Source organism: Pollachius pollachius (assembly GCF_949987615.1).
Source record: "Pollachius pollachius genome assembly, chromosome: 12".
In the NCBI taxonomy this organism is placed as follows: domain Eukaryota; kingdom Metazoa; phylum Chordata; class Actinopteri; order Gadiformes; family Gadidae; genus Pollachius; species Pollachius pollachius.
Genome location: NC_136945.1, coordinates 10,133,534 through 10,150,477, shown reverse-complemented (window position 1 = coordinate 10,150,477; position 16,944 = coordinate 10,133,534). Strand labels below are relative to the sequence as shown.

Here is a 16,944-nt window from a genome sequence, read left to right as displayed (position 1 = left end):
TTATGGTTTATGTTTTAGGAGTGTACACTTATTCTTTTGTGTAGCAGGCCGGCCCTTGCCAATTCTGTCATTCCATTCATTGAGGCTTTTAAGGATATTAGGGCTGGGTCCTGTGGATGGAGCTTGGCTGCACCACCTGCCACTCAAACCACAAAGGCAGGGACTGACAGATGTATGGGCAGGGGGTCAAATGGTCAAAGACTTTGTCATAGTTCTAACCATCATTGCACACGCAGGAAAACAACAACCAGACAAACACAAACTCAACATGTACCCACTGATACACATGCACAAAACCATGTTCACAATGTAGACTGAAGGATAAAGGCTGAAGGATAATTTATTAGTAATATTTTGTACTTTTATATCAAAAAGTACAAAATATTACTATATTTGTAATATTATACAATTAGGAGGTACTTGTTCCTTGTGTTACATTGAACGACAAACAACAACATAAAACAACAGTGATTATTTATCTTGCAGATCTTTGCATTGGGATGTAATTTGACACTCAAATTAAAATATTCTGATTATAAATTTAAATGTAATCTTATGCTGGCTGAAGCTTCGGCTAGACTGCACTTCAAGATGGCCTAATCTTTGACGATACATGCAGACAATTAATTCATATCTCTCTTAGATTTTCGGCCATCTGGCGGTGGGTGGAGGAGGGGCGGGGCGGGGGTGCAGGACAGTAAGAATGTTTTCAGCGCAAGACTATTTTGAATCAATCTGTCAGATTTGTTTTTGGACCTCCGAGATAACTAATCCCGATAATCATGTCAGAGAGAGGACATCACTGGCATATGAACATTTGACTCGGGGCTCTGACGTTATTTTAACATTGTTGGAATGATCGGACGTAGCCCTAGCGCCTCTGCTGGTGGAAAATAGTAAGCGCAACCAGACAATTTGCAAGTTGCATTATTATTACTCAAGATATATTCTAATTAATGACATAAAAACATTATAATCTCATTGGTAATATACACAAAATAATTTATAAAACAAAAAATTCATATACAAACAAAAAGTGATTCTAATGAGTGCTGTTCAGAAATAATATTTTTTGATATGTTAGACAAAACAATGACTTTTGAAACGCTTGTAAAAAAAAGAAGAAGATGTGTACACTATAAATAAAAAAATTATGTGTAATGCCTTTGTGTGGAAAAAAAACCCCTTAAAATCCTGCATATCAAATGTATTGTACTAATATTGTCTGTTGTATTTTTAGGGAGCTTTTCATACGTGCATGCGCAAAGAGTAATGTACAACAATACCCACTAGAGGGCGGAATAGTTCAAGAAACCACCACAGACTTTTAGTCTTCATCGTGTCCTCCCACGTCTGCTAAAAAACGAAAGAAAACATGACAGTCAGGCATCTCTATGTGTCCAAAGCCTAGTCTCTGACCAATTTAAATTGATTTATTGTTTTATTATCACCGGAGAGCAGAGACCCACCCAGGGGCTCTGTCTGTGTTCTAAAAATGGACCATCTCTCCCCCTGTGCTATTTCACCTGCTGCACGGCAGATGCAGCAGAAGGTCTCCCTCTTGCCGTTACAGCTGTGAGGCGTCAGGCTAGATTACTTGCAGATGCATTGAGGGCTCCATGGAGTGCAGGCCTAGAGAACAGACAGGCTGATATCTTACCACGGCTTGATGTCAAGGACGTGAGCTTTTACCCTCCCCGAGCTAAACAAGGTATACAGATGAGGGAAGGATTCATAATCAGTACAACTGGATTTAAAAATTCCATTCTACATAATTAAGAAGGTCCCCTTACAAATGTGCTCATTTTACAAAAGACCAAAATCAATACAAGAAATGTTGTCTTTCATCAAAATATGTGTTGATCTCTGCATCCCATCCAAAGCCAGACTAGTTTTAGTCATCCCAGGCATTAGAGCCAGGCACCCCTCAAAGAGGAGGCATGTTAAAAAAAAATGAGTTTTAAAATTTCTGATATAGTAATAATGTAAGTGTTAGTTGGAAACCGATTCAACATAACAAAAAGTTAAGAAAAATATTTGCTGCTACACCAATGGAGGCCGCTGAACACTACTGTTGAGACTGGGTGAACTCCCTTAAGCATGGTGCAATGCTGGGGCAAGACAGCTGAAATGGCAGACTTCTGCTTAAATTAACATGACATGTGCCGTACCTCTGACACTGTCTGCAGCGCCAGAGTGCACGTATTATTCCAGCCTTTAACCCTGACAGGGAATGGGCCACACAGGCCAGCAGTGTTGGTATACGGCAGTGATTGCTGATTTAGCCATATGCCATATTAATTTAATACTATTTTGGTATAAGTTAAAAGGTAAACATTTGTGATTTGGTGTTGATCACGGGGAAACCACTTAGGCCGATGTACTGATGGGCCTGTCGGAGTACAGAGGTTCGGAAATGTCATGCTATACACCTCTACAATATATTGTTTGAATCCTCCCAGAAACCAGAGATCAGGCATGGTTTCCGAGTACAAGTCCCTACTAGATGCATTCTGGCCCCAATGTATTTTTTCAGTTCCTCCACAGGAGGTCCTAATGGTTAATGGAGCAATATTTGCCATTATTGATCTAACACTGTCAATGCTACAATGTGTTGTTTGCTGCCTGCTCATTGACTTTACTGGGATGAACTTTACTACACTTTAAGATGCAATGCAGATATATATCATCTTTTATATATGTTGGGATTAGACGCGTTTTTTTGATTTTGAGGTTGATTTTTTTTTTACTTGTTAATATTTACTTTAGTATTTGACTCTGACAAACTCATTTCAGACTTTGAGTCGATAACCCATCTGACCAAACATCAGCCCAGATAGCGATTCTCAGTTCGATTCTTTTAAAAACAGTTTATTTGAAGAAAAAAAGAGGATTCAACAGGCGCAAAATAGGCAAAAATAGAAACAGCAATTATTTAGCATTCAAAGTTGTATACAATTATTGATTTATCTGTCTGCATATCACTGCACGGATATGCACTGTAAATAACCACATTGCAAAGTACTTCATTGATCTCGGCGTTCAATCATGATTTGGGATATACCCATCACTAAACCAACCGCGAAAGCTCATTAATTATACACTCAACATGCGTCTCTGTGAACCTTGAGTGTATGTCAACACCGTAACTAATCGTATCCTCCTCAATTAACTGTAGCCTACTTATTGAAGCCTACTGTGTAAACCTCTGGAGGGGAATTTGGAGAGAGAAAATAGAGCGAGAAAGCGAGAGAGAGAGAGAGAGAGAGAGAGAGAGAGAGAGAGAGAGAGAGAGAGAGAGAGAGAGAGAGAGAGAGAGAGAGAGAGAGAGAGAGAGAGAGAGAGAGAGAGATGGTGGGGTGTATGCACCCACCCTCCTTCCTACCATCTCCCCCACCCCTATCTCTTTACAGGACTGCCAACCCGTCTAGAGTTATTCCAGGAATGCGTTGAACATGGCTGCCGCGATGAAAGCACAGAAAACGGGACTGTTGGAACTTCGAGTTACCGTGGACCGCTGGATCCGGGTGTTGGCCACGCTGAGCGACGATACTTTAACCATAAGCCCCGGGGAGGTGAACGAAGACTCGGTGAAACCAAACCAGACTCCCGTCGGTGCCGTGAACGGTGACCCCCCGAACCTCAGCTTGTCCCCAGTACCAGATACAATCACTAACGTGAAGCGCACCGTGCGGGTCACCAAACAAGATGTTGGAGGACTTGGGATCAGTATCAAAGGTAAGCAACTCGAAAAAAAAAAATACGAGCGAATTGAAAACACCGTTGTTAAATCAAGTTCGACGGCGTTTGCCGAGTTTGAATGAAGTTTGAGTTATCCGACGACGGCGAGACGGCGTCTCGGAGAGCAGTCAACTTTAAATAGTTGCTCACCAAAGTGCGACATAGCGCGCTCGTCTGTCTAATTTCCTGCAGTCAAAGCTGTTATTTGCGACCATATGCGGTAGAGTTGTTTATACTGGCGCAAAAAGATTTGACAGCTGAGATTCTTTCTCAGTTATCTCACCGTGGAGCATTTTCAGTCCCAGGAAATGGCTGTAGGCTAAATCCCCTTCTGCCATTATAAACGACCAACTAACCTCCAGAGAACCCAACGCCATGCTTCTTTATATTCTGTTGATTTATATTATGCTCGTCAAACTATTATCTATTGCAATTATATATAAATTAACATATTATACTTTTATAAAAATATAGGCCCCTAAATATATCTGTGTGTTTGTGTCCCCAAACCATGTTCATAATACAAAAATGGATATACAACGTTAGATATAGCACAAATACAGCTGCAGCAGTAAAACAAAGACTGTTCAGAAAGTAGGCCACATATTTCTATTGTAATATGTGAGAAACCCCTCCACTGTCACTGCTATTGTTTAGGAAGACGCTCGGGAAAGGATATGTGTAGTGGCCTATCTTCCATACCTGTGCGCTCTGCAGTGTAGTGGGTTTAGGGGCTGATGAAAGGGCTTTCTTTCACCTGTAACAACAGGTAGCTATCTCAGAGATGATCTCACACGGAAGCCTGCAAGGGAAGAATAACAAACTCCTTCTTCACACATGGCATGCACAAAGCAGGCCGCCTTCCCCCCAGCTATGTGTAAAGGCATTAAATATGCGTGTGTTTTTCTTTGCCCTTCGGTTATAGTATTCTGAATTAATTATTTGAGGCAAGCTGGAGATGTGTATTCTCTAAATCTGTCTGAGCACATATGACGAGTTTCTTCAAATTGCTTTATATTGCATATGGTTGTAACCTTATTGTGTAATGGTAAAGACATAGGCCTATAGTTTGCATGGTTCCTGTTTGTTGTGGTTGTGATGGATATAATCAACACAGAGGACGGCTGTTGGGCTGAGCATTTGCACCATCTTTCCAGCTGCTTTATGTTTATGTTCCGCTATTATAATTGTGTGTGTGTGTGTGTGTGTGTGTGCGATGTGCGTTTGCGTGCGTGTGCGTGCGGGTGTGTTTGTCTGTGTGTGCGTGCGTGAGTGTATGTTTGTGTGTGTGTCTCCCGTCACCCCCCCCTCTGTGGGTGCATTGTGTGTGTGCCATGTAAGATTGGGAGGACACCTCACATTCAGGCATCCTTAAGTGTCTGTCTAAGAAGCTTCCCCACCCTGAAGTGTCTGTAGTCTATCTGTGTATTGACTAGGTGTCACCTCTTCCTTGGCCCGCTGCCAGGGGAAGGCAGCCGGGTTGACGGGCAACTCTGGCCTTGTGCCGCAGCAATGATGCAAAGTTGCCTCATTGTGGTGACGGTTGGCGGCGGACATGCTAATTTTAGCCGCCGTACCTCCTGAGCAACACAGGAAGACGCTCAATGACACAATCGCGGCGTCCAGCGCTGTGCAAATTAGAGGCTTTTGTAAAAAAAGAATAGAAGATCATTATTTCTTTGAAGTGAAAGCGTCACCACCGCCGGTTGTTCAAAGGCACTGAGCAAGAGCCGGAGTGGGAGCAACAGGAGGGGGTTGAAGGAGTGAGGCAGACACACAGAGAAAGAAGAAGCTGGTTCATACAAAGGGACTTGAATAGCAAGCCAGAAAGTTGAACATCAAGAAAGAAAGGAAGGGAAGACGGAATGGAGGAAGGACGGAAAGAGAGAAACAAAGAGAGAAAGGGAAAGAAAGAAAGGGGGAAGGAATGAGTGAGTGAGGGAGAACATCACCCAGAGTGTGAGGCGGTGTCGGGGGGCTGGGGGGGGGCTCTTGGTGGGCTAGCTGACCCACCACAATGTGAACAGCTGAGAGTAGCAGTCCACAGCAGGCAGTTGTCATTGGCCAAGGATGAAAGCTATGTGGCTGCCAGTCCTGCTCTCCACTGGGTTTAATTTTAGGGAGCCCACCCCTGCTTGGGAAAACACATGCACGCCACGTCGCCACAAACACACACACACACACACACACACACACACACACACACACACACACACACACACACACACACACACACACACACACACACACACACACACACACACACACACACACACAACACAAACACTCACACACTGGAACAAACACACACACAGACTGGAACACACCAGACACACTGGAACACATTGGACACAGTTACACACATGGGAACACACACAGACAACAAACACACACACAAACACACACACACAGGAACACACACGCACTGGAACCCACAGGCGCACGTGCACACACACATAAGACATGGAGGCAGCTGACCTTCACTCTAGTGTCTAAATTTAAGGAGTAGTCTTGGAAAGCTGAGTGTGAAGGCTCCTGCAGACATGTCGTGCTTGACCTGGGAGCACATTTCAGACTATTCATTATCTAACTATTATACAGGTGTCCATTAGAGATGAAAATTCTCTGTGCGCATTTAAACGTGAGGTCTGCAAAGTTGACTGAAGTTTGCTAGCATGCACTTGTTACACATTATTTATTCTCTATAGAGTATGATTGGGGGTCACCGATGGCAACCATGGCAGTTATGCGGCCTTATTTGCAGCTGTCGATGATGCAATTAAAAGTCTGATTGATACAGTGTGGTATATGTTGGTATATGTGGTATATATATATATATCTATATGTATGTCCAGCCAGACAATCTATATGATAAGGTCTTATTGTAATACTTGTGATATTTCGGAGTACTTTGTCAAAGTATTCCATAGCCACCAGCGTCTGGGCTCTCTGGCTAGTGCGCGTTGCTGAACATGCAGATTCCTCCACATAAAGACGTGTCACAACAAACACTCCATTTTCACACGTAATTGCCTTATTAATTGCATCACACACCAAGTGCGCCCATCACTCACCCGTCACCTGTCAGGTCGGGCCGTCTGACCCCCCCCACACCCGCTCCCTCTCTTGGTACCTCTGAGTGGCATTCTGCCAGGCCGACTGTACAGCTCTCTGTTGGACATCTAAAGTCGGCGCGAGGGAGGGAGTCAGGGATTGATGGAGGCCGGACGGGGGGTGGAAGGAAGAGAGGAAGGAAGAGAGGAGGGATGTGGGAGCAGAGCGGAGATCTGGAAGAGTTTACAGGATGAGAGAGAGAGAGAGAGAGAGAGAGAGAGAGAGAGAGAGAGAGAGAGAGAGAGAGAGAGAGAGAGAGAGAGAGAGAGAGAGAGAGAGAGAGAGAGAGAGAGAGAGAGAGAGAGAGAGAGAGATGGATAGAAGTGGGTAACAATGCACACAGATGTTAGGGGCTGTTTACACCATTCTTGATTTTATTTTGTATTTAAGGAGAGAACTTAAAACTTTCAGGAGGGAAATGGGTTTAAAAAAGGTTATTGGGTTCTTGTAAGTAATGCACTCATGTCGCTTAACGATCAGTTATTGACCTGCACAATGAACACGTATATAGCCTTGTATCCTTAAAGCCTTGCATCCTTAAAGCAAAGACCATTGTCCTATTCAATTCAATTGCATTGCGGATTCAAATTACTTACTGGTAAAGCGTACCGCTGTCCCTTTCCTGTTTAAGCGGTGTTGTGTCATGCTGACACCTGTGTCAGGCCTGCCTCAATTTGTCACCACTTTCACCATTAGCCAGGGTGCTTTTTGTTCCCAACGTATGCCTGCATGTATTCATTCCCTTTAAAATAGCTTCTTGGTGGACCCTATAGGATGACGTGATGTCCCTTTTCCAGTAAAAGGGAGGTGTGATTGGTGTGTTGACAGAATGGGATGTGCTGGGAGAGCACTTTAGTAGAAGTCGTTCAGAAAACAGGAGAATTTTACCTGTCAGTGTTCTCTTTCTCCGTGTTTCAGTGTTTTATTGTTAATCCTCAGTGGCCATTTAGCGAGGTGTTTAAGTGCCATGGTTTAAAATCCCAAAGATCTAGTGTGAGCTAAGTAGCACTACAATTTCGTACTGTCAAGCAGTGTGCGTAGCTTTTAGAAACTATCAGTATATCAGTACAGCTGTGTCCTTATCCATGTGTCAATTGAATATAAAAAATTGTATAAATTGAATCCATTTAATAAAATAATTAAATATTTTTGTAAAAAAAGTAGAATGCCTTCAGACTCAGGCTGTGAAATTATGTTTGTATAGCCAATGTTTGTTAAACGTTGCTCAGTCTTATATTACTAATGATTCCATTGTTCTTTAAAGAAGCACATAAAAGAGCTTCTTACACATAAAGAACGCAGCGCTCTCTGGCTCTTCTGGCCTAGGACCCAGCCGAGCAGGCGCCATGCATAGCGATTGACAACGCTTTGCACCGCCTTGCGCCCCTAGTTGCTGTTTATGGGAGTTGCAACGTTGTTGATGGAAGTGCTTGAAACCAGGAACGTTTCTGGTCTGTCTGTATGGTCTTTCACATTTCAGTAAAGGTCGATCGTCAAATCACATGGCCCAACACTCGCCACATTCATTTACATAACGTTAACTTTGCTGCTATCCATTTGGATGGTACGCTGGTACTTGCAAGTGGTAAGTTGCAAATCTCCCAGCTTTCGTGCGGCATTTCACTGAGGCACGTCCCCTTTTGGTCGCAGTATCTCGTCGCTTTCAAAGTAGAGCGAGCAGAGCTGTACAACTCGCAAAGAAGATGGCTGCGCCCATAGTTAATGGGGGTTGAGATGTATTTTCTTTGTATTTGTACCACGTTGGTGGTTTTAATGTAGTTTTTAAATCCTCTTACACACTTGATTTCATTGCTGCTTTAATCCGGACACCACTAGCCTGCTACTACTCCCCCTCGTGGCTCGACAGAAACACAAATGACAAACTGGAAGGCTGGAGCAAGGGAAATACGTCACGTTCTCGCTAAAGCTGGTCGTTCGTACCGGCGTACCATCCAAATGGATAACAGCATAAAGTGCAACTTTTGTTCCCCCTCTTTAATGGGCCGCAAGCCGTTGCCCGCACTCGAGCCTTCCCACAATCCTTTGCCCCATGCGATAATGCATGGGGCAAATATATATAACCCTAACCCGTTTCCTTAATTTCCCAAATAAATCTTGCATTACTGGACGTCGGACCTTGTCGATACTACAGTCTTTAATAATTTACCCCGAGGCCTGATTAATACCGGGTTACGGTACCCATCACTATCTGCCCCTGTAGAAGCTGATTCCGATTTTAGACTACTCCCGGCTCGTTTATGAACAACCTCTTCCCAGATCCCTATGGGGAATCCATCCGACCGGTCAATCAACCGTGCGTGATATTGCCCACTGGGAGGAAGCCGAGAAGGAGGGGTGTTTTCGGCGTGGTTTATCTCAAAACCCTACCTCTCTTTTTTGCTCTCTCTCTTAAGTACTCTCGAATCGTACCGTCAGCAGCTTTTAAGGTGTGGATATGTGTAGGAGGGGTGTCATATTTTTATAGGACCAATATTTCACAGGGAAATCGGCAGTTGGGAAATCCACCCCTCCAAATCTATGCCTGTTGTAACTGTAACTTTAACAGCAAAAAGCATGCCCATGTCAGTATAGTATTACTGCACTTTTAATCAAAATTATTGAGTTACAATTTATTCTACTGGGTGACACCTTCTTGTTTACCTCATTCTCCTTCCTTGTTCTTTTTGTCTTCATTCTTCATGTGGGAAAAGAGCAAATAGCCGGTCTGAAATGAATGTGATCGGTCTATATTCCCTGATGGATGAAGCTCTGAACCTTGTTTGTCCTAAGGGTGAAATGGCTTGCATGTGCATTTTTCTTTTTCAAATATCAAACAGGGAATTCTGTAAAATCGGTTAAGAAAGGAACCATATTACCGACCACACACACACACACACACACACACACACACACACACACACACACACACACACACACACACACACACACACACACACACACTTTTGCAACACTGCAGTTAGTGATGTAGCTGTTGTATGAGGTATGATGACATGGAGCTCTGATCCACCATGAAGACCTTACAGACTAGAGGAGGACCCAATGTGCCCATGGGCCTCCTTCATCAAGTCAGTAGCAAGGATGTAACCAAACACACTTATCCGTGTGGTCAGTTTCCATGATGCATTGCTTTCCTTACCCTGACATTAACTAGACCAAACCCTTTAGCTAAACGTAACCTTATGCCTAGCTTTGTACCCATAAAGGCCACTATTTCAAACTCTAAACTCTGCATCCTAAATCGTATAGTGCACTTAATTATTCCAAATGCATTAAGGGAAATGACCAGCAGAAATGTTCTCATACGCGTCCCTTCACAAGCATTGGGGGAGGAGTGGGAGCCACCTCTGGCTCGGTGCATCTTAACCTGATGGGGGCTAGATGATTAAAATGCAGTGGAAATAGTATTTCAGTCCAAGATTTTCATTTTCTACCCTTTTATTTCGCTCTGGTCTCTAAAGGAGAATACATGAATTAAAGCAAAAAGGAATAAAATAGGAGGTGGCAACCTCTTGAAAATGTATTCAAAATGAATGTGATTGAAACCCCTTTTGGACGATTCCTCAGTGGCCTGAGGGCAGAGTCCAACTGGCAGTAGACATTATTGACAATATATATCTGCTGAAGAGTGGTGGAAGCCCAAAGCAATACATATCCATCAGCATGCTATCTGACCTGATTAGACTGAGGGAGAGGGAGGTAGAGAGAGACTGGGAGAGGGAGGTACAGAGGAGAGGAGAAAAAGTTGAAAGAAGAAACTGCAAGAATCTCTGTGAGGGTAAGACAGGAGCAGCAGTCTGCCTCCATCCTAATCTACACTTTGAGCAGGTTAGACATGATACAGGTAGATCTAACAAATGTAGAGGATTATGTTATTACGAGTCCACTTCTACTTTAAATGACACAGTTCCTCATAATGGCCAAATGGGGAGAAAGAGATCAGTTCACTTAAATTTAAACTTAAACATAAACCTAAACAAAATGTTACATCAAAGGTTATTAGGTATTGTGAAGAAGGCTTTTTTGATTGTAATCACATCCATATTAAATTCAGCATCTGAGCATCTGAGTGTGCTCAGATGCTGGTTGTTAGTCGGCCCATTTCAATTGTCCTCTCTCCATAACTACCATCACAGCATCGAATCAATGTCTTTTCACCTCTGCTGGGTCCCACCGACCCGCCCGGCCAACAGTAGAAGGCTGTGCTTGAACACAAAGAGGCCCTGGTGTGGAGCTGCATTGTTGGTTGAAATACAAAACTTTGGTTTCTGGCCAGACTGTTTGCGGTTGATTGGTGTTATTGGTTTTCTTGCTCAGTCCTCGGTGAAATGTTTAAATTAGTTGTGATTTTAAGCTACTTTTTTTTTGAAAATCAAAGGGTATTTATTTGCTATGATTAAAACTTCAATTTCACATGTATCCAAGCTTCGTAGAGATCTGATTAAGAAAATGGGGCCAACATTACAAACAAATGTCTGATTATGTCACAATATGCTTACTCATGTTTCAAATGCGATTTCTGCTTCAGGACATCATTTGTCATCATACATTTTAAGGGCAATATACCAATCTTATCCAATACATTTGTTTACTCAATGCGTTTGCTTGGAAATGTGCTTGAAGACCAACCAACCAACATTCACTGCATATTCACCGTGAAACGCATATTGTCACCTTGCAGGGGGCAAAGAGAACAAGATGCCAATCCTCATCTCCAAGATCTTCAAGGGTCTGGCGGCCGACCAGACGGAGGCCCTGTATGTCGGCGACGCCATCCTGTCCGTCAACGGCTATGACCTGAGGGAGGCCACGCACGACGAGGCCGTGCAGGCCTTGAAGAAGACTGGCAAGGAGGTCATCCTCGAAGGTAAGCCCCCCCACTATGGTCACGAGTGGTACTGCACAGGGATGTGTGTGCACCAGCCGGATCCCCCAGGGCTACGAGGGGTACTGTGGTACAGTGATGTGATTTGTTCTGTTTGTAAACCGTGGACTAACCGGATACCAGGGCGAATAACTAATTGTCAGAGATGTCCTTTACCCGTCTATATATACAAACATAATTGTAGAGTTATTATTGACTTCTACGTCGTACCGTGACTCGGGTTTGTATTGTTTGTGCTGGCGTGCCATTGGAAGAAGGTCCCAGAGCACGATGTTCAGACTTGAAGTGAGAATTAAGCACTTGAATCACTTGGGAAATGTAAAATCCAAAGTGGGACGAATAATCCCGTCTCGACCAACAAGAAACACACAGCTCCAGAGCTACTTGCATAGAGGTGACTAGACAGAAAGACAGAGAGAAGCATATTCAGGATAAATACTACTACTGCTGTGTACTGCTAAATTCACTCTTAGGGTCTCTATCTTATCCTTTTGGGTCCAATATGATGAGCTGGAGAGCTTTGGTCAGATCTTTGATCTCTAAACTACCTTGAATCATGCAAATAATGAGTTAATTTCAAACAGCAAGCATAAACCATACTTTTTTAGAAAGTGATAAAAAAATAATATATATATATTGTTCTGGTACACACACGTATGCATGCACACACACACACACACACACTCACACACACACACACACACACACACACACACACACACACACACACACACACACACACACACACACACACACACACACACACACACACACACACACACACACACACACACACAGATCTTTGAACATGCTTATGATTCCTTTCCGGGCATCCAACACGTCTGACGTGAATACCTCTCTCCGTTCTGTGTCGGAACAGAGAGGCGTGGGAGAGAGAGCTCACCGAGAGGGAGGTCTGATCCCTGTCTCGCGCCCCAAGGTCCCTCTCAAACGCTTACATTCACCCACTGCGATCTAATATCTCACCCTTCAGATCTCACTTATTCACCGCCCTTTTTCCTGTTCTCTTTTCTTCTCCCTGGTATTAGCTTTAGAGTAATGTATAATGTATTAGTGCGTCTTTGTGTGTGTTAGCATGTGTGTATGTGTGTGTATGAATGATGAAGTCAGGTGTGTGGCTTTTAGTAAATCTAACTTGGCGGCCTACACAGATTAAAGATGAAGATTGCTTGCCAACGGATTGCATCATAGCCATTTGTACAACTTCACAAAGAATGGAAGATTACTTCTTTTGTGGGAATTATTAAAGTAGGCTGCACTAAAGCAAAAAAAATTCTGCTTTTACACAATTTGCTCAATCTTTCTATTTATGATCTGTATGTTCAGTCTCTAACGGACAGACCAAAGTTCCATCTTATTTTCACACACACACACACACACACACACATGCACACACACCCACATGCACTCAAACACACAATGACATACACACACACTCAGACACACACAAACACAAGCACACACACAATGTGCATCTGGGTTATGTCTATCTAAGTTCACTCCTACCCGATGGGACCCTTTGGTCTGCATGCTCACACATTCTATACGCCATGAAGGCTGCTGGTTCATCAATTAAAACCCTTTGCGGAAAACGCCGAATGCTTTTATTACCGCATGGTTGTGATGAAACCACGGTTCCAAGGTTGGGGTGGTTTTGGGTGGTGCCTGGGTAATGCCGGCCTGGTGCTGCAGATGCAATGTGTGCCGTACAGTCAGGGGAAATCACTGCACCATCCCCACACTCTGACACACAATGTTTGATATCAAGACAGCTCCACCGGCGGTGTGCAGTGATCCACCGTCTCTGAAACCGTTTCACGGCTTCATTCTCGCACCCTCAACTCACCAAAACTCCAACCTCTAACCGCTCCCTCCACCATGACCTCAGGGAGTGCAATCTTCCTTAAGAGACGTGCATGCCCGTGCACACACACCCATGCGTGTGTGCGTGGGAGTGTGTGCTCTTGTTTTGATTGAGTCAGTCAGGGTGAGGCGCCACAGAGTTGCATAGAAGCGTCTTTGTACTTTCTTTATCATAAAGGATTGGCAACTCAAACAATATAGGCTGCAAGTACCTGCACGTGTAACTTTGAGTGCTGAGGATTATGTTTCCATGTAAATTTGTACAAATGAATGAACTCGTAATTGATCAGACGCATTCCTGACATGCGAACATACACACACAGATACCATCAGGATGTTACCTTCCAAGTCCTTCAGTGTATGGTTTTTAATGATATTTTGACCAATTAAAAAATGTCCACGTGTGAAGAATGAAGATGTCAAGATGCAATGATCAACCAAAGATCTATTTATAAACAGCGGGCTGACACAAGATGTGCGGTCGCAACAGCACTTGTCACTGCACTGGAACCATCTTGTTGTCTCACACAGAGCTCAGCAAAGTCTAAATAATGATCCAAAGCGCTGCCGCTGGATAAGACTTACTGTTCACATCAAACATCATACAGAGAAACCAAAAACCAGTGTATATGCACCACATCCTTCACAAGCATGCCCTGGACATCGGCATTGATCATGGAACAGAACCGAACCAATCAGCAGTGAGCGTTGGGGGTCATGCGACATGGCTGTGACCTCAGGTACGTCTCCCAGCTCTCTCTGCATTTCCCCTCCATGGGCGGGGTGGGGTTCAATCAGCCGGCCGCACTATGAATACACCTCGTCCTCGTCCCGTCTGTATTCCTCTGCACACCCTACTCTATCAACATGGAGATGGAATAATCAATGGGTGCGAGATGAAGAGACACTGTAAACACCTAATGGGGTCAGATAAATATAACAGGGAAGATGAAAACGTAAAGCCACAGCCACCCTCATTTCCGGCCACTGACATTTACAATGTGTGCGTCTGTTTGTGTGTCTGTGTGTGTGATTGTGCTTTTGAAAAAAATGTGTGCTTCTGCCCAAGTGCATACTTGTCTCTCTCTCTCTCTCTCTCTCTCTCTCTCTCTCTCTCTCTCTCTCTCTCTCTCTCTCTCTCTCTCTCTCTCTCTCTCTCTCTCTCTCTCCCATCTCTCTCTCTCTTTCTATTTATGGGTGAATATGTTTGTGTTTGTATGTATTTGTGTGTGTGTTTGTAAATGTATCCGTAGTCATGTGTGTACATTAGTGTGTCTATGTTTGTTTGTGTGTGTGGATGAGTCAATGTGTGTTTCTGTGCACATGGTGGGTGTGTAGTCAAGAAAAAAATGACAGTGGGGACTTGTTGGTTATTATTTTCCAAAGAAATGCCACACCTAGTGAGGTCATGAGAGAGTTGTAATTGTGATATACAGTGTGTCTCAGTCTGTGCACAATAACCAATACCCTCAGAGTCTGTAAATACTATTATTTGGATACCACCATAGCAGTGATGCAAGGTTAAGGTATTTTCTCACCCTAATCCGTAGTCCGAGAAGGGAAATTTATGAAAATTACACCGGTATTTGCTTCCCAACCCGCTATAATAAAATGTTGTCCCCCAATCTCCTGCTGGCAAATCACATGCTGAACATGAGCGCAGCCTATTATATGTTAATGCTTTCAGATTAATAAGCCAAAACATGTAATGCATAATATTGTATATGAGTACAAAGTGTGGTGATCCACCAATTTCTAAACTACAAAACTCATAAATTGCATTTCTCTCTCTCTCTCTCTGTCTCTGTCTCTGTCTCTGTCTCTCTCTGTCTCACACACACATAAATGTCTCTCTCTCACACACACATAAATGTCTCACAAACTCATAAATGTCTGCAGGGACGGGAACATGTCTTGTGTGACCTTTGAACTAGCCAAGTGTGCTTTCTTGGGTCCCATTTGGAATTCTACCCCGGAGTGAAACACCATTCATCACTGCCACCAGTTAGCCAGCCAGTCAAGCACACCGGACCCGTTCCATTACTGCAGAGGGCTGGCTGACCAGTTGGCTGGCTGAATGGTTGAACCGTTCCCTGGACAACCACCAGTCTGATGGTCATGCACACACACACACACACACACACACACACACACACACACACACACACACACACACACACACACACACACACACACACACACACACACACACACACACACACACACACACACGCACGCACGCACGCACGCACGCACACACGCACGCACATGCACACACTCATGCGCATAAATATTTATCACACACACAAACACAAACTTGCACAGCAGGCCTGCGCAAACATACACTTGGTGCTCAGGATGGGATGTAAGCATACAGGGATGACATTAGAAAGACGTGCACGTGGTCATAAGTGCATACATGGGTGCATGTGTCAGTAGCTGGGCGAATTGTACTTTTCAAAATGCTAGTCAATTCAATACTGCTGCCATGGGTGTATATATCGGGCTGTTAGTGCATGGGAAGGGAGTGTGAGAGAGAGAAAAAAAGGTTTTTTTTGCAAGTATTTGCCTGTCTTCCTCTGTGAGTGAGTGTATGTGTCTGTTACTTTCGCTGTTGGATTAATAATGCTGGTACACTGTGTGCTGTTTGGCATGGAGGCCAAAGAAGGAAGGGGTTTTTGGGCCTCTGTGATGGACGTTAACCACACCTTCTCCACCCTTGAAAGATGGTGTTATTATGCATGATCCCCTCTCTTTGACTTCTCTTCAGATTCCACAGAACATAAAACCTAAGACAAACTGTTTTGTTATTTAGCATTTTAGTCTCATCATCAGTGTTATGCGATGACTAGCTCTCATGCTATTGTGTTAGCGAAAATGTTAGCTTCCAAACCGTTCAGTTGGTGTCTAAGAAACTAAGCATTCAGAGCCCTATAAGGGCATATATAAGGGCATGTATGTGTTAGTTTGATTAGGAGGGCAGGGGACCCACGGTGGCTGGGTCCATCTCTGTATAACGAGGCTTATTATCAGGCTGAATGTCAGCCTGAATCCAATGATAATTTCACTACTTTATGTAGGGGTCATAATAGGAATATGTACATATACGTTTGTGTGTGTGTGTGTGTGTGTGTCTGTGTGTGTGTGTGTGTGCGTGTGCTTGCATCAGTGTGTGACTGAAAGAGATACTTTGAAAGAGCAAGACAGGGAGGGCTGGTTGCTGGGAGTATTAAAGTGTTCCAGTGCCCTCAGCCAAGAACCCAAAGCATCTAATGAGCCAGGCTATCACTATTCTCCTTCTC

At 43.8% G+C, this 16,944-nt stretch overlaps 1 protein-coding gene across 1 annotated transcript in view; it reads left to right on the top strand.

Moving 5' to 3' along the window:
- Positions 1-3,356: 3,356 nt before the first annotated feature.
- snta1 (syntrophin, alpha 1) overlaps positions 3,357-16,944 on the top strand; it is a 32,316-nt gene continuing 18,728 nt past the window's right edge. The window contains exons 1-2 of the mRNA XM_079748679.1: positions 3,357-3,738; positions 11,555-11,740. Of these exons, the coding sequence (XP_079604805.1) occupies positions 3,456-3,738; positions 11,555-11,740 (469 nt within the window). The 5' untranslated portion in view covers positions 3,357-3,455. The remainder of the gene's footprint in view (positions 3,739-11,554; positions 11,741-16,944) is intronic.